The following is a 23891-nucleotide window of genomic DNA, read 5'->3' as shown; positions in this document are numbered from 1 at the left end:
GAAGGAGCCCATCTCCATAACCAAGGCCTGCCTGGCATCCAGCGCTCCACACTCAAACACTGCCTCCTCGATTCTCCCCGACACCCCCAGGAGCAACACTGGACAAGCCCATCTTCCAGAGGCACTTGTCTCCCAATCTCACAGACACACCACACCTAGCTGGGGCCCCTACTCCTTTGGTGCACTGCTTGTAAGAAGAGGCTGGGGCCGGAGAGATGGCTCAAGCAGTTAAGGTGCTTGCCTGCAAAGCCTAACGACTCAGGTTTGATTCCCCAGTATCCACATAAAGCCAGGTACATAATGTGGCACACGCATTTGGAGTTCCTTTACAGTGGCTAGAGGCCCTGTTGTGCCCATTTTCTCTCTCTCTCTCCCCTTGTAAACAAATAAATAAAACTATTAAGGGCTTCTGTCCAACTTTTGTATTGATTGGATATTTCTTTGCTATGTCCCCCTCCCTGCAAAAAAAAAAAAAATTAACGACTGGAGAGATAGCTTAGCAGTTAAGGCATTTACCTGCAAAGCCAAAAGTTCGATTCCCCAAGACCCACCCAAGCCAGATGCACAAGGTGGTGCATGCATCAGAGTTGGTTTGCAGTGGCTGGAGGCCCTGGTGTGCCCATTCTCTCCCCCTCTCTTTCTCTCCGTCCCTCCCTCTTTCCCTCTCTCGCTCTCTCAAATAAATAAAATTTTTAAAAAAGTTTCATGGGGATGAGACTATTCTATATCTTTAATAAATATTTTTTTTCTTTTTTTTAAAAAAAGAGAAAGATCCAGGGTGAATGTGACGCAGTGAGAGTCTGGAGGAAGTCCCGCTAGGCAGAAGCCCTGGGCATTTGGCCCCCTTCATCTCCTGGGTGGTCTGCAGGAGTCCCTTCCCTCCCTAGCCAGGGGCCCTTTCCTTCCCCCGACCTAGATGTGGGGTGGGGAGGGTACACTCTGCACAAGGTCTTGTCCTTTGTCCCTGGGATTGGATCCCTGCGGGGGGGGGGGGGGGGGGGTGGCTGGGCCGTGCCATCCCCAGCACTCCCCCCCACCTCAGCAGGGAAAAACAGCCTGTCCCAGGGGGCGTTCCCTTACCCCAGGCTCCTCCCCGCCCTTCCTGTCCATCTGGGCTCCTGAACACTGAGTGCGCTCGGGGGCGGGGGGGGGGACCTCCAGCTTGTCCATCATGCGCCCGCTGCGAGCGCCCACGGGCAGGCCTCGGGGCTACGGGGTGCGGAGCACCGGGCTCCTGTTGCTCGCCTACCTGGCTTACCTGGCGCTGGGCACGGGGGTGTTCTGGGCGCTGGAGGGCCGGTCCGCTCGGCGTGCCAGCCGCAGCCTTCAGCGCGACAAGTGGGAACTGCTGCAGAACTTCACGTGTCTGGACGGCCCTGCGCTGGACCTGCTGATCCGGGTCAGGCGATGGAGGGGTGGGCAAGGGGGGCACACGGGGATGAAGGATGCTCTGTGCTCTGGGACCCGAAAGCGCCGCCGCCGGGGAGCGTTTGAACCCATAGAGAGGTAGAGGGGGTACAGGGGTGGGCAGGGCAGGGACGCGTGTGGGTTGCGGAGGGAGGGCCACGGGGCTGGGCCGGGCCTGCCTCTCTTGCAATGCGATGCGGCTCTACTTTTGGAAGCTAGGCTAGAAGGAATGAAGGCCCCAGACACGTGCGGGGCGCTGACACCCAAATTTGGGGGTGAGCACTCCAGAGGGCCTGCTTTTCTGGGTCAGGAGGCATGGCACTGTCCGGTTAGGGACGTGGGGGCAGGCCTGCTGGGAAAGGACTGGCGGGGGGGGGGGGGGCGAGGGATTAAAAAGGCAAATGTAGTCTCTTTAGAGAGAGCAAATGCGCTGAGCGCTTTGGGTTGGGGGCGGGGACCTCGGAAGTGTGGCCAGGCTCAGGAAGGGGCAAGACGGTGGGTACTTGACCGGGAGCTCCGAACTAGCCCTACTGGGACGGAGGGTGGGTAGAATGGGACCAAGGTCCTAGGGCCGGGGCCAGGGAGAAGGGTGGAGGAGGGTGGTGGACTGCCGATGGAGATCTCTTCCACTCTTGGCGTGGGGGGGGACACAGGGCTGGCAGCTGCTCAAATGAGTGGCTGCCTCCGCACCCCATGGCATGGGCCTTGACTGGGTAGCCAAATCCAGTGCTCTGAGAGAGCCCAGTGCCCCAAGTCTATGCCTGAGTAACCCCAGTCCCAAAGCCCTAGTCTGTCTGGCAGCTCCTTGGCCAGTAAGGGGGAAGCCCCATGCACAGGTGTCCCCTGGCTGAAGCCAGTTCCCGGGACAAGCAGGTAACTGAGGTGGGAAGGGAGAAGCGCAGAGCTGTGGAACGTGAAGCCCCTTGGACAGGCCAACCGAGCAAGATCTGGAGCTAGCCAAGGCCATGGATGTGTGCTGAAGACAAAGGGGTGCCTCCCCCACCCACCCCCCTGCCCCGCACCTGCAAGTCCGCAAGGACAGCCACCTGCTGCTCCTGTGCTCAGGCTAGCCCTCCTCCGGAAAGGTGGGGAACTGCACCCAGCTGCCGGGGTGACAAGGTGGCTGGGTGGGGCTGTAATGACAAGCCAGAGCCTGAGCCGGCCAGCCCACGTCTCATTCTCACCTCCTCTAAAATCATCTCCATTTGAAGATGAGGCTCAGAGCGGGTTTGGCATCAGTCAGCACAAGAGCCGAGGCCACACAGCCCCGTAGAGGCCGCCGCTTCCCCGGAGACCTGAGCACGTGACTTTCCTGGACTTCCCAGCCAGACTCCAGTCTCTGGATCTTCCCTCCGAGGCCTGTCTGCTCCACTCCCAGCTCACTTCCTTCCCCAGTTCTCCCAGGGGCTCCAGCCGTGCTCAGGAATGACCATCAGCGTCCAGATCTTTTCCTCTGACTCCATGGCATGGAATGACCATCGGCGTCCAGATCTTTTCCTCTGACTCCATGGCATGGAATGACCATCAGCGTCCAGATCTTTTCCTCTGACTCCATGGCATGGAATGACCATCGGCGTCCAGATCTTTTCCTCTGACTCCATGGCGTGCACGTGCAAGATGTGGAATTCTTCAAGGTCGAGGGCAGTCCTCTGGGCTCTTGGCCGTGCTTCTACACCCACTCTACCGTTGGCTCCCTGTACCTGCACAGGCCTGCAGTCCCCGGGGTGCCTCCCTCACTGTCCATACCGGATGCTGCAGCCGGGGACGTGTGCACATCCTCTCTTGTCCCCCTGGGCCGTGTGACACTGGGATGCAAGCCGGGTCCTCCTCACCACACCTCCTGGCAGATCGATCGCCCCTGGCCACCCTTGTGCCTCGGAGCCTGCCTCCATTTGCTCAGGGATCGAGGATGAAGCCTGTCACGCTCCAGCCCCAGCAAGGGAGAGCCAGCCACGGCTGGCTCCCAACTCCCTCTCAGTTCTCAGTTTCTTTCTTTTTTTAATTTTTAAAATCTTATTTATTTAGTTAAGAGAGAGAAAAAAATAAAATAGGCAGAGGGAGAGAGAAGGAATGGGCACGCCAGGGCCTCTAGTCACTGCAAACAAACTCCAGATGCATGCACCCCTTGTGCATCTGGCTTACATGGAGCCTGGGGAAATCGAACCTGGGTCCTTTGGCTCTGTAGGCAAGCGCCTTAACCACTAAGCCATCTCCCCAGCCCCCTCGGTTTCTTTCTTTCTTTTGTTTGTTTTGCTTTTGTTTTTCAAGGTAGGGTCACATTCTAGCCCAGACTGACCTGGAACTCAGTAGCCCCAGGCTGACCTCAAACTCACAGAGATCCTGCTACCTCTGCCTCCCAAGTGCTGGGACTAAAGATGTGCGTCACCTATCAATTTATTTCTTTGGGGGGGGGCGCGATTCAAGGTAGGGTCTCACTCTAGCCCATGCTGACCTGGAATTCACTATGTCTCAGGGTGGCCTTGAACTCATGGTGATCCTCCTACCTCTGCCTCCCGAGTTCAGGGATTAAAGGCGTGCGCCACCCCGCCCGGCTCCTATCCGTTTCTTGATTCTTTGCCTTCGACACAGTCTCACCTTCTACCTCCACTGCTGTTGTCCTATCTACCCAAATGGTTTTCCATTTGAGAGGACCCTCAGGGAAAGACCAGCTAAAAAAGCCTCCTCCTCCGTGAAGCCTTCCACCCTGCCTCCGTCTTTCCTGGCATCCCAGCATGATGTCTCTGACATTGGGATGACAGCAACCGCCGACACTGGCCACTGGCCAGGTGCTTTTCTAAGTCTCCGTAGCAGATAGCGCCTTCAGCCCTCACAGCAACTTATGAAATGAGCATCATTAGCATCCTTGTTCCACGGATGAGGAAATCGAGGCATGGGGAAGTCGACGGACTGGTCCAGGGTGACGTAGCTACACGGCCTCCTGGGTGCCCGAAGCAGCGTAGACGGGGCTGCGTTGGAGTTAGTGTCACCGAGCTCCGTCCGTTGAGACGTGAGGTCATATCTGTTTCATTATCCAGCCCCCTTAAGAGTCACATGCCATGCCCAGTCTGGTGTGTTCTGAGAGAGTCAGGCTGCACAGGGCAGAAAGTGAGGTATGTGAGGCCTGTGAGGTATGACAGGGCCCACTGTGACTTGGCTTTGGGGTGAGAAGGGGAAGGATTGTCCCCCTGGTCCCTGGTCCTGATTGGGGGTGTGTGAGGGAGTGCTGTTTAGTAGGATCGGGAGAGGCACCTTGCCATGGATAGGCTGAGAGTCAAAAATGAGGAGTTGCCATATGTGGTGGCGCATGCCTTTAATCCCAGCACTCGGGAGCAGAGGTAGGAGGATCGCCGTGAGGTTGAGGCCACCCTGAGACTATATAGTGAATTCCAGGTCAGCCTAGGCTAGAGTGAGACCTTACCTTGAAAAACCAAAGAAGAAAACAAAACAAAACAAAACAGAAGTTTATTAGGGTAACTTACAGGAGTACAAATGAGCATGGGTAACTGACTAAAAGGCATTCCTGCAAAAGCCCACCCCAGCGCTGGTGATCACTCAGAAAAGCTGCGTCCCTGGAGCTTCCTGCACGCCTTGTAGGCAACTCCACTGAAGAGTGTCCTCTCCCCCAGCAACGGGGAGGGGCTTTGTGAGGAAATGCTTACACTCTACATGAGTGTGTGTGTGTGTGTGTGTGTGTGTGTGTGTAGACTGCAAAGATCCAGACCTTCACAGAGCCTGTGGCTCACTCCAGTCTGTACCCCCTCAGGACATCATCCAAGCGTACAAAGACGGGGCCCACCTCCTGGGCAACACCACCAGCATGGGGCGCTGGGAGTTCGTTGGCTCCTTCTTCTTTTCCGTGTCTACCATCACCACCATCGGTAAGGGCGGCGTGGGGGCTAGCTGGGGAGGCAGGGGACATGAACCTCTCCTTGAGGGGCAGTGGGGGACAGTGGTACTTGGGAGGGATGTCTAGGACAACACTCCTGCAAAGCAGTGGGCCCCACCTGCCCATGAGCAGCAGCTCTGACCTTGGGACCCAGGACTTGTTTTCCACGTTTCAGTCAATGCCCCAGTGGGGGGGGGAGGGTCAGATCGATGCACGTTCAAGTGTGGAAAGTGATGCTGTGGGAGACTTTGGTCTCACTCAGCCTTTGGAGGAGCCAAGGTTCTCTTAATGATCAAGAGGGATGCCTCTGGAGTGCTATTAAGTATCCTGGACTTTCTGGAAGGGCCCATCCAACATCGCCCTGAGATCAGGCGAGGAGGCGAGGTCAGGTTAAGAAGAAAGAAGTGGCAGGAATGTGGAGGAAGAGCTTTGGGACCTCTGTGCTCCACGGCAGGGAGGTGGCCATTCCACCCAGCCCTTCCTCCAGCAGACGGGGCGCCCGGTCCCAGAGGTCTCCCAGCTTCCTGGCATCCTTATTTTCCGCCCAATATTCTCTAAACCCATTCCTCCCTCGCACACTGGGGCACCTAGTGAGACCAGCCACCAACCTAGATGAGGGCACCTGGAGGTTGTTGACAAGTGTGTCGCCCTCAGTGAATTCCTGTATGACCCAGGATTTACCACCAGGTGGCAGGCTCATTCCACCCATGATCCAGCTCCAGCCTGCAGGCTCCACCACCAGACTCACTGCTGGGTCCTTCCCAGAGAGGGCAAGGCAGGAGCGCCTGGGGGACACTTTCTGTCTAGCTTGAAGCCAACCACTGCTTGCTTCTTAGAAGCTGATCTCGGGGTGACTCCAGAGAGCTTGGGTGATCCGCGAGACAAGCATTAGTCGGAAGTCCCCAGATCGTCCTTGAGCCTCCAGAAGGACCCAAACACCAGGGTGCTTCCTCTTCAATTCCCAGGGGCTGGTGGGACGTCTGGCTCATGGTGCACACTCGACAATTGTTGCACGTCTAGGAATTCTCCTAAATACGCATCCAACCAGCAGGTGTCTCGGTGCACACTCCCCATGGGCCGAGCCTTTTGGAAGGGGTAACGGGGTGGAGGGTTGGATCTCTGAATCCCACACCTCCGCACCCCGGGTGACTTAGGCCCACCGACTCAGAGCGCCATCTCTGTTTTGCCTTCCCGGTCTGGTCCTTGGTGCTCGGTTCTGATCTAAGCTACCTTGGCCAGCTCTGCTGGTGAGAAGGGCACAAGAAGGGGACCCGCTCCAGCCCCACACAAAGTTCAGGAGATGCCCGAGGTCTCCATCAAGACCACATTTTGCCCTTGTCCTTGTCCTCCAAGGAGAGGTCATATACTGGTATCGCAATGAGGAAAGTGAGGCACAGAATTCTCTGACTTCCCCAGGGTCAGGGGGGATCTGAAGTGGGAAGCTATCTCACTCTCCCCAATCCTGCCGAGCCCTGGGGAACTGATAAAATAGGGGGAACCTTCCATACAGGCTGCACACTTGGGTTGCTTGGGATTCTGTGGTTCCGGACCCACGTGCACGGGCTGGGGAGGGTAAGGAAGGGAAGGGACAGCCCACCTACACCTCCGGCAGTGGGTCCTCCCAGGGTCTCAGGGTCTGTGGGCACTGAGGGACTTCCCACCCATGCCCACCCCAAGGTTCGCCTGCAACTCCACTTCTAAGAAGCAGTGGCTGGCCTAAAAGCTAGACAGAGAGATGCCTCCAAGAGCTGTCGCCCTGCCCTCTCTAGGGAGGACAAGGCCAAGAGACTGAGAGCCAGAGGCCGAAACCTGAGTCGCCAGCGGGCAGGGTGGCTGCCTCCCAGCCACACTGTTACTAGGGATGGGTCACTTTATAAGAACTGTGATTCTCCAAGGCCCAGAACAATAGGCTGGGACAGGTGCTCAAGTCCTTTCTGGGTCAGGACAATCCTGAGCTCAGAAATCCCGGGTCACCTGTGAACTCATCCCCAACTGCCTTGTTGGCATGCCCACTTATTGTCCCCCATGCACTCAGTAAATAAATTGGTTGCCCAGTGTAGGTAGCCCCAGGTTCTGGGTGCTGAGGACCCAATGCTGACCAGGACTAGCAAGTCCCTGTCCTTGGGGGTTGGGGGGGCTGACATGCTTCATGAGGGACACAGTAGACAACAGATGCATACTACTGGAGGTGCTTAGACAACAGGAACTCTAATTTGGGGTGGTCTCATAGAAATGGGGAGCTAATACAGATAGGTGTCTGTTGAAGGACGTGCTTATACAGTAACGATGAAGCAGAGTCCCCCCCCCCCAAAAAAGGAGAGGGCTGTATAGCTACCTGAGGAAAGAACTTTCTAAATGCAAAAGCCCTGTTGCAGTTACTGTCTTGTTGGTGGGACAAAACACCTGATCAAAAACAGCTGATGAGCCAGGCGTGGTGGCATGCCTTTAATCCCAGCACTTGGGGTGCAGAGAGGTAGGAGGATCACTGTGAGTTCAAGGCCAGCCTGAGACTCTATAGTGAATTCCAGGCCAGCCTGGGCTAGAGCAAGACCCTACCTCGAAAAACATAAATAAACAAATTTAAAACAAAAAACACAGCTCATGGGAGGAAAGGGTTTATTTCAGGCTTTCAGTGACTAGGGGAAACTTTGTCATGTCGGGGAAAGCATGGCACGAACAGAAATTGTCACATGTCTGGGAGAGGGGCTTCTGGGCTTGAAGCTGGGCTGAGAAACCTCAAGGTCTGCCCGAGTGGCACGCCTCCTCCAGCGAGGCTCCACCTCCCAAATGGCCCCCAGCTGGGGCTTGCAGTCCAGGGTTCGAGGGTTCATCAGCAGCACTTGAAGCTATGGGGGACGTTTCACATCCACTCGCCATAGGTCCTGAGCTCACAGTGTGACTGGTGTGTCTGGAGAGAATTGGAAACAGGGGCTTCATGCAGAGAGAGAGGGAGAGAGGGACGGAGAGAGAGAGGGAAAGAGAGCGCCAAGGACGGCAATCTCAGAGGGCCCTGGAGCCCCTTGAAGGATGATCAGGACCCCTCACCCAGTTAAGAGGTGGTGGATGACATGATGGTGCCAGAGGTGACTCAGCTGGGACTGTGGCCACCCAGAGGTCGCCAGGCAGATGAAGACTCCATTGATGTCCACCGGTCTTGCTGACCAGAGAGATGACTGTGTGTGTGTCGGGGGGGGGGGGGGTTCTTCCCAGAGCTGGAAGCTCCCCAGAGAGGTGAATAGGAAGGACTGAAGGCCAGAGACTTGGGACTTGAGGGACCCACAGCTGGAGTAGAGGGGATAGACTGGGGGCCGGGGGGAGTGGAAACCCAGAGGCCAACAGGAAGAGAGGGAATCCAAAAAAGACCAAGAGGGCAGGGGACAGAGAGAGTTGGGGTTCCTGAGGAAGAGACTGCTAGCTCTTGGCCCCTGTACAAAGATGTCAACAATCCATCATTCACCCGCCCATCGCTCCGCTGCGTTCCCACCTCCAGCAGGTCCCCGTTGCCTCGGGACAGCTGTATGTCAGCACCCTGTTTTACAGCTGAGGAAACGGATGTAGGAGAGTCCCCAAGGCCTCCTGCCTGCAGGGAGAAGGTGCTGGGGTGAGGCAGGGGAAAAATGGACCCCCTCCCCAGCTCTGGCCTCCATCTTCCCGTCACAGGAGGACTCCTGTGCCCGTTGCACAGGTAGACGCACTGAGAGCTAGAAGCCCACCAGCTGCTAGCATCTAGAGGTCATTATGAAGGCCAGGAAGGGGGTAAGGGGAAGATGGGTCTCCCCTAAATATCTCTCCCTCCCGCCCGCCTCAGGTTATGGCAACCTGAGCCCGCAAACCATGGCAGCCCGTCTCTTCTGCATCTTCTTTGCTCTCGTGGGGATCCCTCTGAACCTCGTGGTACTCAACCGGCTGGGCCACCTCATGCAGCGTGGGGTACACGGCTGCGCCCACAGGCTGGGGGGCAGCCGGCAGGTGAGGGGCGAGTCACTTCCAGAAGGAAGGGACTGCGGAGGGCATGGGATGCGTGACCAGCAAGTGGGAGGGGGGCATGTCACCACAGCCCCTTTCTTTTGGAACGGGATCTCTGTCAGTGCTTTCGGTGGGTCAAGGCGGGACCTGGCGGGTAGGGGTACCAAAATTACTACGGGCTTACACAGCGGGGGGGGTGGGTGAAGGGGGGCGTCCAAAGCTGGGGAGGTGGACCTGAGGCACCGCTTTCTGACTGCCTCCAGCTCAGTACCATCCACCCCCCCCCCCGAGTATCTGTCCCACGGCTGCTGAGCTCCAAGCAGTGCCACCCGGGTACACTCTGTGCCCCCCCCCAACCCAGGACCCGGCGCGGGCGCGATGGCTGGCGGGCTCCGTGGCGCTGGCCGCGGGTCTCCTGCTCTTCCTGCTGCTGCCCCCGCTGCTCTTCTCGCACGTCGAGGGCTGGAGTTACGTGGAGAGTTTTTACTTCGCCTTCATCACCCTCAGCACCGTGGGCTTCGGCGACTACGTGATCGGTAAGTGTCGCGGCCCGTGGCCAGGGGCAGGGGGGAGGGGGGACTCCTGAACCCACAGTGGGTATCAGCTGGGTGCCCCAAGCCGGGATGCGCAGGATGTGGCCTGAATTGGTTGTGCCCTTTTGTTGTTGTTTTGTATTGTTTTTCGAGGTAGGGTCTCACTCTAGCCCAGGCTGACCTGGAATTCACTATGGAGTCTCAGGGGTGGCCTCGAACTCACGGCGATCCTCCTACCCCTGCCTCCCGAGTGCTGGGATTAAAGGCGTGCGCCACCACGCCCGGCTGGTTGTGCCCTTTTTTTGAGCTAGGGCCTCTCCTGTCCACGCGGCCAGCGCAGAGCCTTCCGAGGACAAACAGCCCCCAGCCTTCCTGCATCCATCACTCTCCAGTGCCCTTTAGAACCCAGCAGCCAAGGGGGTCGGGGACTCTTGCCACCCCTGTCTCCCCTTGTCCCCAGTCCCGGGGGTGGGTGGGGGGACTATCCAAGCTTCAAGCTCATAAAGAGGGTCCCAAATAGGGTTCAGTCAGTGGCCACTGCCGACCACAGAGAGAGCGCACAGGCACCCCGGGCCTTGAAGAAGACAGCAAAGGCAGAAGCCACTAGGTGGCAGTAGAGCCACAGCTCCTGCAGCCTCAGGGTGGCCCAGCCAGCGCAGGTATCCCCTCTCTTGCTCACCCTTGAAGGTTCAAACACCCAACACGAGCCACAGCCACAGGGACCTCCACCACCACGCTGGCTCCGCCCTCCCCCACAGACCTGCGGCCTTGGAGAGAGGAAGAGGGCCACCCTATATTCCTTTCAGTGACAGCCCCCAGCCTGGAGATGAGGCTCTGCTAAGGTGACAAGCCCCTCACTCAGCCAGCAGCCCAGAGTGTCCCTCCCATCTTGCCAAGCCACCTGCCTGTAATTAACACGGCAACACACAAATCCTTACCTGTTTGGTCCTAAAATTCATGTTCTTAAAAAAAAAACAAAAAAAAAAACTTCTCTTTAAAAATATTTCTATTTAGTTATTTGCAAGCAGAGAGAGACAGAGACAGAGAGAAAGAGAGAGAGAGAGAGAGAAAATGGGCACACCAGGGCCTCCAGCTGCTGCAAATGAACTCCAGATGTATGTGCTGTTGTGCATCTGGCTTTACATGGGTACTGGGGAATCAAACCCTGGTCGTTAGGTTTCTCAGGCGAGCACTTTAATTGCTGAGTCATCTCTCCAGCCCCGTTTTCTCTTTTTTTAATATTTTATTTATTTGAGAGAGAGGAACAGAGAGAGAATGGGTGCCTCAGGGCCTCTAGCCATTGCAAACCAGCTCTGGATGCATGTGCCATCTTGTGCACCTGGCTTTATGTGGGTACTGGGGACTCAAACCTGGATCCTTTTGCTTTGCCAGCAAGCACCTTAACTGCTAAGCCAGCTCTCCAGCCCAAATTCACATTCTTTGTCTCCCATGCCCCTCTCTGGACCTCAGCGTCCTTGCCTGGAAGGTGAAGGGTCTGGTTCAGTGGTCACTAAGAATCCACCATGGCCATCTGGAATGTAGACACAAGGTCCCGTTCCCTGAGCCTCTCCTGGGCCAGAAAGAGGGCTCTCATGTTGGGGCTTCCAACTGCCCCTGTGTGGTCTCCCTCATCTTGAGTACAAGGCCATGGTTTGGGAGGGAGTGGCTGGGTCATGTTCCCGCCTCTACCCTCACAGCGGAACGATGTGACCACAGAGAGCTGGGGTCAGGGGCCTGGAGAGTCATGCCTGCACTCAGCTCAGAGAATGACTCTTGGAGCTGTCTTCCATTCTCTGACTCCCTTGTCCAGACAGGACTGTTACGTAAAGTCGCATAGGTGGGGCCCTGCACCACACTACGGGGTTACTGTCCACACATGACATAATTAATAAGGCCCACGGGGTCATGTGGCATCTATCCTTGTCCCCACCTCCCATCCCTTGCCTCTTAGGACTGTTAAAAAATAAATTACCAGGTGTGGTGGCACACACCTTTAATCCCAGCGGTTGGGAAGCAGAGGTAGGAGAATGAGTTCGAGGCCGCCCTGAGATTACATAGTGAATTCCAGGTCAGCCTGGGCTAGAGTGAGACGCTACCTCAAAAAAAACAAAGCAAAAAAAAAAAAAAATTATGGGCTGTAGTGGTGGCTCCGCAGTTAAAGCACTTACCATGCAAGAATGAGGACCTGAGTTCAGATCCCCAGAACCCACGTAAAGCCAGACGCTGTGGAGGGTGGCTGCAATCCCACTGTGCCTAGGGTGAGGCGAAGTAGGGACAACAAGAGAATGTTTGAGAAGCTAGCCTGGTAACTGCAATGGCGAGTCACAAGAGACCCTGCCTCCTCCAACCAGGTGGGGCAAGGACCAGCGCCTGAAGATGTCCTCTGACTTTCACACGTGTGCCCTAGCATGCACGTGCCCACGCTCAAACACACGAACACACACGTGGAGAAGGGAAAGGAGGTGGCCTTCTCCAGCCAGCGCGAGCCTGTGACCAGAGTGGTGTTGCTCTGGGTACATGCAGGAGCAAATCAATGGGGGCAGAGGGGGAGGAGGTGGCACCATCCAGGGAGCCACCTGGAGAAGGTCCCGCCCCACCCTGAAGTTGCACCTGAACTCCACGGAACAGAGGGGCTGTGGACAGAGTGGAGCTGCCCACTCAGGTTCCTCTGCAAGTAGGCTTTCACCTGCATTTACTCTTGGCTTATGCACACGGGGAAACTGAGGCTCAGAAAAGAGTGGGTAGTTAACTAAGACCACAGAGCAGGCAAGTCGGGGCAAAATCTAGAGCGAGCTTCCAAGCCACGCCTCTTCCTCAACCCTCAGCTCTCCTGCTCCTCTAGGGACAGAGGAGTACTGAGTGCCACCCCACAACCTGCTTAGTGGGTGTCACTGCCCCTGAGTTCCAGCCACCCCTCCCTGCCTGAAGCTCAAAGCCAGAGCAGCCCCCCCCCCTCCCAGGCCCCCAGCCACCGGCTCCTCCCAGGGCTCTTGGCTCCCCACAATCACATTAGCAGCTCGGAGGAGCGCTTTGCCAGCTGCTGACTCTCCTGCCAAAAAAAAAAAAAAAATGAAATCAATGAGAGAATGTACCTCCTCCCCTCCGGGCTGGGAGCAGAGCCACTGGGGCTGGGCAGGTCAATGGCTCCCCTGATCTCATCTGGGGCCAAGGCAGAAAGGACCAGTAACCCAATCAATGGCGCTGGGGGTAGCTCCAGGCCTGGGAAACTGATGGGGGCGCTGGCAGGATTTGAATGGGGACTGGGTGAAGGGCAGGTGCTCAGGGCCAAACCAGGACAGGTGGGAGGACCTGGGAGACAGGTCCCCAACCCCACCCCAGCCTGATGAGGGAGGCAAGACAGACTCCCCCTCCCTAGGAAGCAGACAGAGGGAGGTTCGTGTGGAGCACGCTTGTGACTACTCAGTTATGCCTCACAGCAGTGACCCCTTCTGTCCCTTCTTCGGGACGTCACTGACCCAGTGTCCAGTGTGTTGGGGTGTCCAGGGGAGAGTGGGCAGGGAGCGACTCCAGGTCCTGGGTGTATTCTCTTCTGGCATTCCCCTGACCCTGTTGGGAGCATTGACGTGTGAGATCCTCAAGACCACCATAGGAGAGGGCTCCTGTTACCTCTGACTGCCAAGGAAGCCATTTACCCAGCAGAGACACACTTGGCTGCTAGAGTGTGACCGTAACCGAGAGACCAGGTTGTTCCAAGTCGAGACGTAAGGATGAAGGGCGGTTGGCAGGCGATGAGCATCTGGAAATGGAAGTTTCCTAGGCTGAGGATCTGAGTAGACAGAAGGTTCAAAGGTACCGAGGCAGGAGGAGAGACAGCCAGAGAAACAGGGACAGGCTGGGGGAGCAAAGGGAGGGACACGCAGGGAAGCAGCAGGGGGCCCGGAGGTCAGGTTCTGTGTGGGGAGGGGTCCACTGCCTTTCCTTGTTGCCAGTGGAAAGCAATCACAGCTACAAAGAACTGAGGCAGAGCCAGGCGTGGTGGCACGAGCCTTTAATCCCAGCACTCGGGAGGCAAAGGTAAGAGGATGGCCATGAGTTCAAGGCCACCCTGAGACTACAGAGTAAAGTCAAGGTCAGCCTGGGCTAGAATGATATCCTACTTCGAAAAAATAACAATAATAGCTGGGTGTAGTGGCACACATCTTTAATCCCAGCACTCGGGAGGCAGAGGTAGGAGGATCACTGTGAGTTCAAGGCCACCCTGAGACTGCATAGTGAATTCCAGGTCAGCCTGGACTAGCATGAGACCCTATCTCGAAAAACCAAAAAACAGAAAGAAAGAAAGAAAAAGTAACAATAATAATAAGGTGGAGAGTTACTGAGGAAGACACCCCAGGGTGACCTCTGGCTTCCATGCATGCACATGTGCCCCCACACACACATACATAGACACATGCACACAAATCCAGAGACCAGCACGGAGCCCAGCTTTCCTTGGAGGGTTAAAGTTCAGGCCCCCGGATTGTCCCAGGGGTTTGGATGCACCAGGTAGGGTGAGGCCATCTAATAGACACTCAGGTGGTAGGGATGGTTTTGGCTTGGGGACCATACTTTGAGAACCTCCAGCAAGGCATGGTGGCGCATACCTTTAATCCCAGCACTCTATGAGGCAGAAGTAGGAGGATCGCCGTGAGTTTGAGGCCAGTCTGGGACAACCAAATGGGCTAGAACAAGACCCTGCTTAAAAAGAAAGAAAGGCCAGGCATGGTGGTGCACACCTTTAATCCCAGCACTCAGGAGGCAGAGATAGGATCATCATGAGTTCGAGGCCACCCTGAGAGTACATAGTGAATTCCAGGTCAGCCTGGGCCAGAGTGAGACCCTAACTCGAAAAACCAAAATAAGAAGAAAAGAAAGAAAGAAAGAAAGAAAGAAAGAAAGAAAGAAAGAAAGAAAGAAAGAGAAAGAAAAAGGAAAGGCTAGCACATAAACATTCCCTTGCAAAGCGAAGAGGAGGGCTGAGGAGACAGTTTAGCAGTTAAGGCACTTGTCTGCAAACCAAAGGACCCAGATCCAATACCCTATATAAAGCCAGATGCACAAGGTGGCATACACCACTGTAGTTCATTTCCAGTGTCTGGAGGCCCTGGCGCACCCATTCTCCCTCACTCTCTCTCTTTCTCTATCTCTCTCCCTCATAAATAAATGAATGAAATATTTTTTAAAAAACTGAAGAGGTGGGCTGGAGAGATGGCTTAGCGGTTAAGCGCTTGCCTGTGAAGCCTAAGGACCCCGGTTCAAGGCTCGGTTCCCCAGGACCCACGTTAGCCAGATGCACAAGGGGGCGCACGTGTCTGGAATTCATTTGCAGTGGCTGGAGGCCCTGGCGTGCCCATTCTCTCTCTCTCTCTCTCTCTCTCTCTCTCTCTCTCTCTCTCTCTCTGCCTCTTTCTCTGTCTGTCACTTTCAAATAAATAAATAAATAAACATAAAACAAAAAAAATTAAAAAAAAAAACTGAAGAGGAAATTAAGCTTCTAGACACAAGGTGTTAAGGGGCTTCCTAGAGTCTTGGCCAGTGGCCTGTGGGACCCCCTCCATAACCCCAGTTTCCACGCAGACAGGCCAACTTCCTCTCTGGCCTTGCCTTTCGCCCAGGCATGGACCCCTCGCGGAATTACCCACTGTGGTACAAGAACGTCGTGTCCCTGTGGATCCTCTTTGGGATGGCGTGGCTGGCCCTGATCATCAAACTGATCCTGTCGCTGCTGGAGACTCCGGGGGATGTATGTGCCTGCTGCCCTTGCGGCTCCAAGGGGGACTTCAAGGCCCAAAGCTGGAGGCAGGGCCCAGATGGAGGGTCGGAGGTGCCCTCCCCGCAGCCAGGCTGCTGTCCCGAGGGGTCTGAGGGGATCACACAATGCCTGGAACCTTCTGCTGAGGTCTCACGCTGTGACAAGGACAGCTAGCTAAGCATGGGTGTCACTGGATGGCCTCCTCAGTAACAAGATCTCTGATTTGGGGGGTTTTCTTGGGGGGATAAGGTTGCTCTTTTTTGTTGTTGTTGTTTCGTTTTTCGAGGTAGGGTCTCACTCTCACTCAGGCTGACCTGGAATTCACTATGGAGTCTCAGGGTGGCCTCGAACTCACGGCGATCCTCCTACCTCTGCCTCCCAGTGCTGGGATTAAAGTGGTGTGTGCCACCACGCCCAGCAATGTGTCTGGTCTTAAGCATGGCACAGAACTATCATTCCTATACTTCCCATCTTCCCATCAGGCGAGGTTCAGTTACAGGATTCATTCCCCTCCAGTCGTGTTTACAGGGAAGTATCCCATGGACTCCAGACGGATCATAGCTTGTTCCCCAACTTCCTTCTAGCTGGGTGCAAAGCACACACCGTGGCTGGAGCCCCAACAGCCGTGTGGTGCCCTGAGATCGGGACCGTGGTAGATACTGGTGCCTCAGGAATGCAAAAGACCCGGGCTTCCCATGAGCACAGAGCTGCTATAAGCAACCTTGGCTGACCACCGCTCAGCTTCATGTTTGAGAGAGAAATAAATGTCTTAGTTAAAACTATTATTTGGGTGTTCCTGACAGAATTAAGGCCACTCTTTGTTTGTTTGTTTTCCGAGGTAGAGTCTCATACTAACCCAGGCTGACCTGGAATTCACTATGTAGTCTCAGGGTGGCCTCGAACTCGCAGCGATCCTCCTACCTCTGCCTCTGGAGTGCTGGGATTAAAGGCGTGAGCCACCATGGCCAGCTCACAGTCTTTAATTATTTTTTTTTTTATTTATTTACTTGAGAGAGAGAGATAGAATGGAGATGCCAGGGTCTCTTGTGTTACAGACGAACTCCAGATGCATGTGCCACTTTGTGCATCTGGCTTTACGTGGGTACTGGGGAATTGAATCCAGGTTGTCAGGCTTTGCAAGCAAGAGCTTGTAAATACTGAGCTGTCTCCCCAGCTCAGCCCAGCATCCCAGTCTCTCACTCAGGAGCTGTGTCACGTCCCCTCTTCACCGACCCAACCCACCCATACTCAGAGTCCCCGGGCCCACCCAGGAGTCCCTGTAGAACTTGCCAGCACCCTGATTTCTGCTAGGGATAACTGGGTTCTTGGCTCTCTCTGGTGGGCACCTGTGAACTTGACTCCCTCCACCCCACTGATGGGGGTGTTTGCCCGCTGTGTACAAGCCCCGGGGCCTTCTGGAACTGGGTCGGGGCAGCCTTCTAGACCAGAAAGCTGTGAGGGCCGTTACATCATCCCGTTTGCACCATCGTTTCCGTCCCTAGGTGGGTCAAGGCCAAACAGGCCCAGAGCAACACCACACAGTAAAGGCCAGGGCCCTGGGCTCCTTCCAGAGACACCCCCTACACACACACACACACACACCCCACTCCAGCTGAGGAGAGGAATCAGGCAGGAAGAGGCGCTAGAGTTTGCCCTTGGTACTTCTCCGGCCCCCCAAACAGGATCTGTCAATTCAATACGAGAGAGAGAAGAGAGAGGAGGGGGTCAAGCTGCTAGACTAGCCATCAGGATGCTCAGGTTAGCTGGCCTTAAGTCTTTGCCCTCTTGCTCTCCCCACCCCCCATGTCCAGAAGTACTGCCACAGTCGCAAACTGGGGCAGAGGAGGTGGTCCGGGGAATGCCACCGATTGGCTAGCTCTTTATCGCCGTCTGCTGCCCAGCCAATGCACAGCGTGGCTGGAAACCTGAAGTCCAAATCTGCCCCTGATAGAAGCGGGGCGTGGTGGTGCATGCCTGGAATCCCAGTGCTCCAGAGGCGGACACAGGAAGATCAGGAGTTCAAGGTCAGCCTCGCCTACAGGAGACTATGTCTCAATAAACAAACAAACAAAAAAAAAAAAAAAATGAAGGGGTGTTGGAGAGATGGCTCAGCTGTGAAGGCATTTACCTACAAAGCCTAACAACCCAGGTCCCATTCTCCAGTACCCACATGAAGCCAGATGTATCTGGAGTTCATTTGCAGTGGCAGGAGGCCTGGTGTGCCCATTCTCTCTCTCTCTCTCTCTCTCAAATAAATAAATAAAATGTTTTTAAATGGATGATATGGACTGGAAAGATTGCTTAATGGTTAAGGCACTTACCTGTGAAGCCTAAGGACCCAGGTTTGATTCCCCAGGACCCACAGAAGCCAGATACACATGGTGGCACATGCATCTGGAGTTTGTTTGCAGTGGCTAGAAGCCTCCCCCCCCCCACCCAGTTTTCTCTCTCCCTCCCCTCCCCACTTTCTCTCTCATTCTCATAAATAAATAAATAATTTTTAAAAACAGAGCAGGTGGGGTGGTACACATCTTTAATCCCAGCACTCAGAACGCAGAGGTAGGAGGATCGCCGTGAGTTCGAGGCCACCCTGAGACTACATAGTGAATTCCAGGTCAGCCTGGGCTAGAGGGAGACCCTACCTCGAAAAAAATAAATAAATAATAGTAATAAAAAAATTTAAAAATAGATTATACCTTAAAAAGAAATAAGCGGGCTGGGGAGATGACTCAGTGGGTAAGAGCACTTGCTCTCCAAGCGTGAGGATCCCCAGCACCCACGTAAAAAGTCAGGAATGAGGGAGCTGGGGATGGAAGCGCTGCAGGGGGCGGGCTCCCTGGCCAGCAGTCTAACCAAAAACAGGCCAATCTAGGTTCTCCATCTCAGGGAAATAAAACCAACGAGCAAGGACACCTGGTGTCTTCCTCTGACCTCTGCACACATGCATGCGAGGCACGCGCATCTGCACACACGTGCGTATACTACGCAGGCTCGCACACAGCCCGCTTGCATATACGATGCATCACACACACAGGAGAGAAAAGGAGGAGGAAGGAGGAAGGGAGGAAAGGAGAGAAGGAAGGAAGAAAGAAAGAAAGAGAGAGAGAGAGAAAGAAAGGAAGGAAGCAAGCAAGCCAGCCTGCCAATGGAAAGGAGAGAGTGTTCTTTTGCACAAGAAGCAAGGGAAGGAACAGAAAGGCTGTGGGCCAACTTGTTTTCTGCAGAGGACCAGCACCCTGTGTTCATGGAAAGCCTCAAATGCAGTCACCAACAACCTGCAGGGGAAGAGGGTCCTCGGCTCAGCCCCCTGAGGGGCTGGCTCTGTGACCCCAGGCAAATCCTTCAGTTGCCCTCCACAACAGACCCAGAGATAACGTCTCCCACAACGGATGACTAAACACACACAGAACTTCATGCGCAACCAAACGTCAGCCCAGAGTCGGTCATGCGCATGCCTCCACTGTCCCAGACTGGCCCCCTGGACCAGAGTGGGAGGAGCGGACACTCTGCTGGCCAGTGGTTGACGTGGCCCCGCCGTTGACTTTTCCTTGGCTGGCCCAGGCAGCTGGGCTTGAACACGTGGTGACGTAGGGCAAATTTAGGCTCTGCCCTTGGGGGGGTCTCAGGCTGATAGCATCGCATGGCCAGCCAGGGCAAAAAGCCCCGACATGCGTGACTCACAGGGGAACTTCGAGGCAGAGACAAGTGAGTGGGGGCCAAGCGTGTGACTGGCCATGGCCGCTGCCTGGATGCGCCCTGAAGCCAGCCCTTCCTCCAGCACTGCTGGTCACACTGCGTGGCTCCCACAAGACCCACACACTCAGCCAATTTGGCCTCTCTGCATGGGTCCCTTGAAAGTCTCTATTTCCTTTTTATTTACGGAGCAGAGAGAGGGGAGGGACAGGGAGAGTGAGTCCAGGCACTCCAGGGTCTTTTGCCGCTGCAAATGAACTCCAGATGCATGTGCCATTTTGTGCATCTGGCTTTAAGTGGGGACTGGGCGATCAAACCCAGTTCGGTAGGCTTTGCAAGCAATGCCTTTAACATTGAGCCAGCTCCCCAGCCTGAATATCTTATGTTTTGCTTTGTTTCGGTTTTGAGACATGGGTTCCACACCAGCCTCGAGCTCCTTAACTTGAATTCTTGATTCTCCATGCTTCTACCTTCTGAGTTCTGAGATTACAGGCCTACGCCACTGTTTATGGTCACAGGCCTCTGTGAGGACCAGGTGTGGGGGCACAGGCCTATAATCTCAGGAATTTGGGAGGCTGAGGATGGAGGATGGTAAGTTCCAGGCCTGTCTGAGCTACAAAGTCCATTCAAGGCTGGCCTGGGCAACTTCTCAAGACCTTGACTCAAAAGAAAAAAAAAATGGGGCTGGAGAGATGGCTTAGCGGTTAAGTGCTTGCCTGTGAAGCCAAAGGATCCCAGTTCAAGGTTCTATTCCCCAGGACCCACATAAGCCAGATGCACAAAGTGGCACACGCATTTGGAATTCATTTGCAGTGGCTGGAGGCCCTTGCGTGCCCATTTCTCTCTCTCTGCCTCTTTCTCTCTCTGTCTCAAATAAATAAATAAAAATAAACAAAAATTTTTTAAAAGTGTAATTAAAAGAAAGAAAATGAAGAGAGTTGGAGAGAGGGCTCAGCAATTAAGGTGCTTGCCTGCAAATGCTAATGACCTGAGTTTGATTCCTCAGGACCCTCATAAAGCCAGATGCACAAAGTGGTGCATGAATCTAGAGTCTGTTTGCGGTGGCTGGAGACCCTGGCATGCCAATTCTCTCTCTCCTCTCTGTCTCTCTCTGCAAATAAATAGATAAAAATTTTAATCTTTTTTTAAATGAAGAGAGCAGGGTGTGGTGGTACATGCCTTTAATCCCACCAGAGGTAGGAGGATCACCATGAGTTCAAGGCCACCCTGAGTTTACATAGTGAATTCCGGGTCAGCCTGGGCTAAGGCAAGTCCTTACCACAAAGAAAGAAAGAAAGAAAGAGAGAGAGAGAGAGAGAGAGAGAGAGGGAGAGAGAGAAAAGGAAGGAAGGAAGGAAGGAAGGAAGGAAGGAAGGAAGGAAGGAAGGAAGGAAGGAAGGAAGGGAAGAAAGAAAGAGGAGGGGAGGGGAAAGGAAGGGGGGGATGGAGGGGAGGAGAGGAGAGGAGAGGAGAGGAGAGGAGAGGAGAGGAGAGGAGAGGAGAGGAGAGGAGAGGAGAGGAGAGGAGAGGAGAGGAGAGGAGAGGAGAGGGCTAGGGATGTAGCTCAGTGATATATTTTATGAGCACAGAAGGAAGAAAATGTCTCTGGCTTAGGAAGCGAGAAGAGACTTCCTTCAAGTCCTGTGTGGTCGTGACTAACCACTCTCCTCTCTGTATCAGTTTCACTACCTGTGAAAGGGGAGGTGGCCCCAGGGCCTGGGTCTATCTGTCTCTCTCTCCTCCGCTCTCAAGGTCTCTAGCCCATACTAGGGTATCCATTTGCAAGAGGAGCCAGACCACAGGAACACGTGGCTCAGTGAAGTCAGAGGGCTGAAATTCTTCATCCCCAAAGCCCTAGGCTCCTTATCTCACCAGATCCCCACCCTGGGCTCCAGGCCCAGACCTCACTGTCCTGAAATTGGCCTGCTGACCTCCGCCCTCTCCAGTCCATCCACAGGGCGGTTCCCCCACCCACCCAGGCCTCTGTTCCAACCCTCCCCTCCCAATCCCCCCCCCACCACCACACACACACACACAGGGCTATGTCCCAGGTCTTCACTTGGCTGGTCAACCTCCTGGCTGTGTAAAATCACCCCTCAGGCCAAAAAAAAAAAAAAAAAAAAAAAAAAAAAAGCCCTCACTCCAATCCTGAGGCTTCAGCCTGAGCCTGGAGCAGATGTTCAACCAGAACGGGTGCCTTGTTTCCCACAGTACTAACACACTGTCCAGACCATGAAAACCACACTGTTCTGACCAGTGCCCCATGCCACCCTCTGACCTACCTAGAACATAAGTTCCTCCTCTGCCCAGTATACCCATGCCACAAATGCCACCCACCTGTTAGTCACTTCATCCCTGTCTTGGTTATTGGGACAGTTTTGTTTTGTTTTGTTTTGTTTTGTTTTTTGAGAGAGAGAAGGAGAATTGGCCCACTAGCGCCTCCAGCCACTGCAATCAAACTCCAGACACGTGCACCACCTTGTGCACATGTGCTTACGTCACAGGCTTGCGTCACCTTCTGTGTCTGGCTTATGTGGGACCTGGAGAGTTGAACATGGGTCCTTAGGCTTTTTAGTAAAACACCTTAACCACTGAGCCATCTCTCCAGCCCTGACTTGGTTACTGGAATGACTGTTGTGACATCAATGATGTTTGTACACAAGACTCTATCTGCAATCTCAGATATCACTGGGGAGTCAGGTAGCTTTGTTAGGTAGTTTAAGGTAACTGAGCCCCAAAAGTAAAGGCAGGAATGTCCTCGAAATCTCTACTTAGCTGAAGATCAAAAACTGATCTACCGGGTATAATGGTACATGTCTTTAATCCCAGCACTTGGGAGTCAGAGGTAGGAGGATTGCTGTGAGTTCAAGGCCAGCTTGAGACTGCATAGTGAATTGCAGGTCTGCCTGGGATAGAGAGAAACCCTGCCTTGGAAAAAAGAAGGAGAAGTAGAAGAAGATGATGATGCTGATGAAGAAAACAATGAAAGAATGATCTGACTTATTATCTCTTGACCAAAGGATTTCCTGAGAGATATTGGTGTTTCCATAAACAACCTGAACTCCTCCTGGGAGGGAGGTCCCTTTTCCTTGAATTTAAACCTAATCCTGACATTGTGGTTGGTCAAGTTTAGCCCCCATAACTGGGAATCATGGCCAGCCTCTTCCTAAGCCAGCCCCTAGCCCAGACCAATCAACCCTCACTCTGGCTCACTTGAGCTGGAAGGTCAAGTCCCCTATAGTAAGGTTATAAAACTCCTTACCGGGCTGGAGTGATGGCTTAGTGGTTAAGTGCTTGCCTGTGAAGCCTAAGGAGCCTGGTTCGAGGCTTGACTCCCCAGGACCCACATAAGCCAGATGCACAAGGGGGCGCACGCGTCTGGAGTTCATTGCAGTGGCTGGAGGCCCTGGCGCACCCATTCTCTATCTGTCTCTTTGTCTCTCTGTCTGTCGCTCTTCAAATAAATAAATAAAAATAAACAAAAAAATTAAAAAAAAAAAAACACCTTACCAGGGGACAAGCTCCTTTTTGGCTGCCTGACCATCACACCTGAACCTCCCGACTCTGGTGAGCTTCCCCTCATCTTGGTCCAGCTGGGCTGAGACAAGGGGGAAAATAAGACCCCAGACCTCTTCCTCCCACGCGGGCTCTCTGCCCAATCCCGCCCTCCCCATGGCAGGAGCTCTCTGCACTTTCCTTCCTTTCCTCACTCTCTAAGACGTTTCTTCCAGGCCCACCACGTGGGTTGTCAGACCATGTGGGTGTATCCACTTTCTTTCCCTTGGTTTTATTTTTCCCTAAATAAATATCATAACTTAATAGTTATCCGTCTCAGTTTGGTGTGCCCAATTCTTCAGTTAGATACAAACTTGAACCCAGGGTTTGGAGTTCAAGGATTTGCACTGGACTCCCCACAGACCCTATGTCAAGTGGATCCATCACCCCTCTCTCTGAAGCCTCTGGTCAGTTTTATTAATATCATTCTTTATTTTTTTAATATTTTATTTTTATTATTTAACGAGAACGGAGAGAGGGAGAGAGAGAGAATGGGCGCACCAGGGCCTCCAGCCACTGCAAATGAACTCCAGATGCATGTGCCCCCTTGTGCATCTGGCAAATGCGGGTCCTGGGGAATCGAACCTGGGTCCTTTGGCTTTGCAGGCAAGAGCCTTAACCTCTAAGCCATCTCTGCAGCCCGAGTCTCTGGCTTTGTCAGGCACTGTGCACCTTGCTTCGGGGATGCTGTCTGTCTCAAAACTCCCTCTCCCAGGGTAGGGGCTGGGCAGGGTGGTGATAACTGGTCTTTCCCTAATGCTCTCAGCTCCGAATAAGGATCCCCACTGTTGTGAGTTTCTGGGAGCCACGCCATCCTCAGAGCTGCCTCTCCACTGGACACGGCTTCTTTGCTCATGATGTCCACTTTATGCATGCCGGGAGAGGGCCAGCTGCTTCCTGCACGGTCCTGCCACGTCCACAGGCCCGGCTCGGCATTGACCTGGAGCTGGGGAGATGGAGGCTCACGCAGGAGCTAACAGCCTCGCTGGCCCAGGAGTCACTGCAGCCCTCCCTTGGGGCAACAGCAAGACAGTCACGGCCCAGCCATTCCAGTTTCTGCCTCTACCTGGCTGGGCACGGGAGCAGGAGGGAGGGACAA

At 54.4% G+C, this 23891-nt stretch overlaps 1 protein-coding gene across 1 annotated transcript; it reads left to right on the top strand.

Annotated features, from left to right (window-relative positions):
* The first annotated feature begins 1171 nt into the window (after positions 1–1171).
* Positions 1172–16259, top strand: Kcnk17 (potassium two pore domain channel subfamily K member 17). The gene is made up of 6 exons (XM_004649759.2): positions 1172–1399; positions 5171–5285; positions 9102–9262; positions 9621–9795; positions 15408–15535; positions 16129–16259. Exons 1-6 carry the CDS (start codon positions 1172–1174, stop codon positions 16198–16200), a joined length of 879 nt encoding a protein of 292 aa, XP_004649816.2. The 3' UTR covers positions 16201–16259.
* The last annotated feature ends 7632 nt before the right edge of the window (positions 16260–23891 follow it).

Source organism: Jaculus jaculus, chromosome 8 (assembly GCF_020740685.1).
Source record: "Jaculus jaculus isolate mJacJac1 chromosome 8, mJacJac1.mat.Y.cur, whole genome shotgun sequence".
Taxonomy (NCBI): Eukaryota; Metazoa; Chordata; class Mammalia; order Rodentia; family Dipodidae; genus Jaculus; species Jaculus jaculus.
The sequence above is the reverse complement of the archived record's forward strand: the minus strand, read 5'-3'. Positions and strand labels throughout refer to the sequence as shown.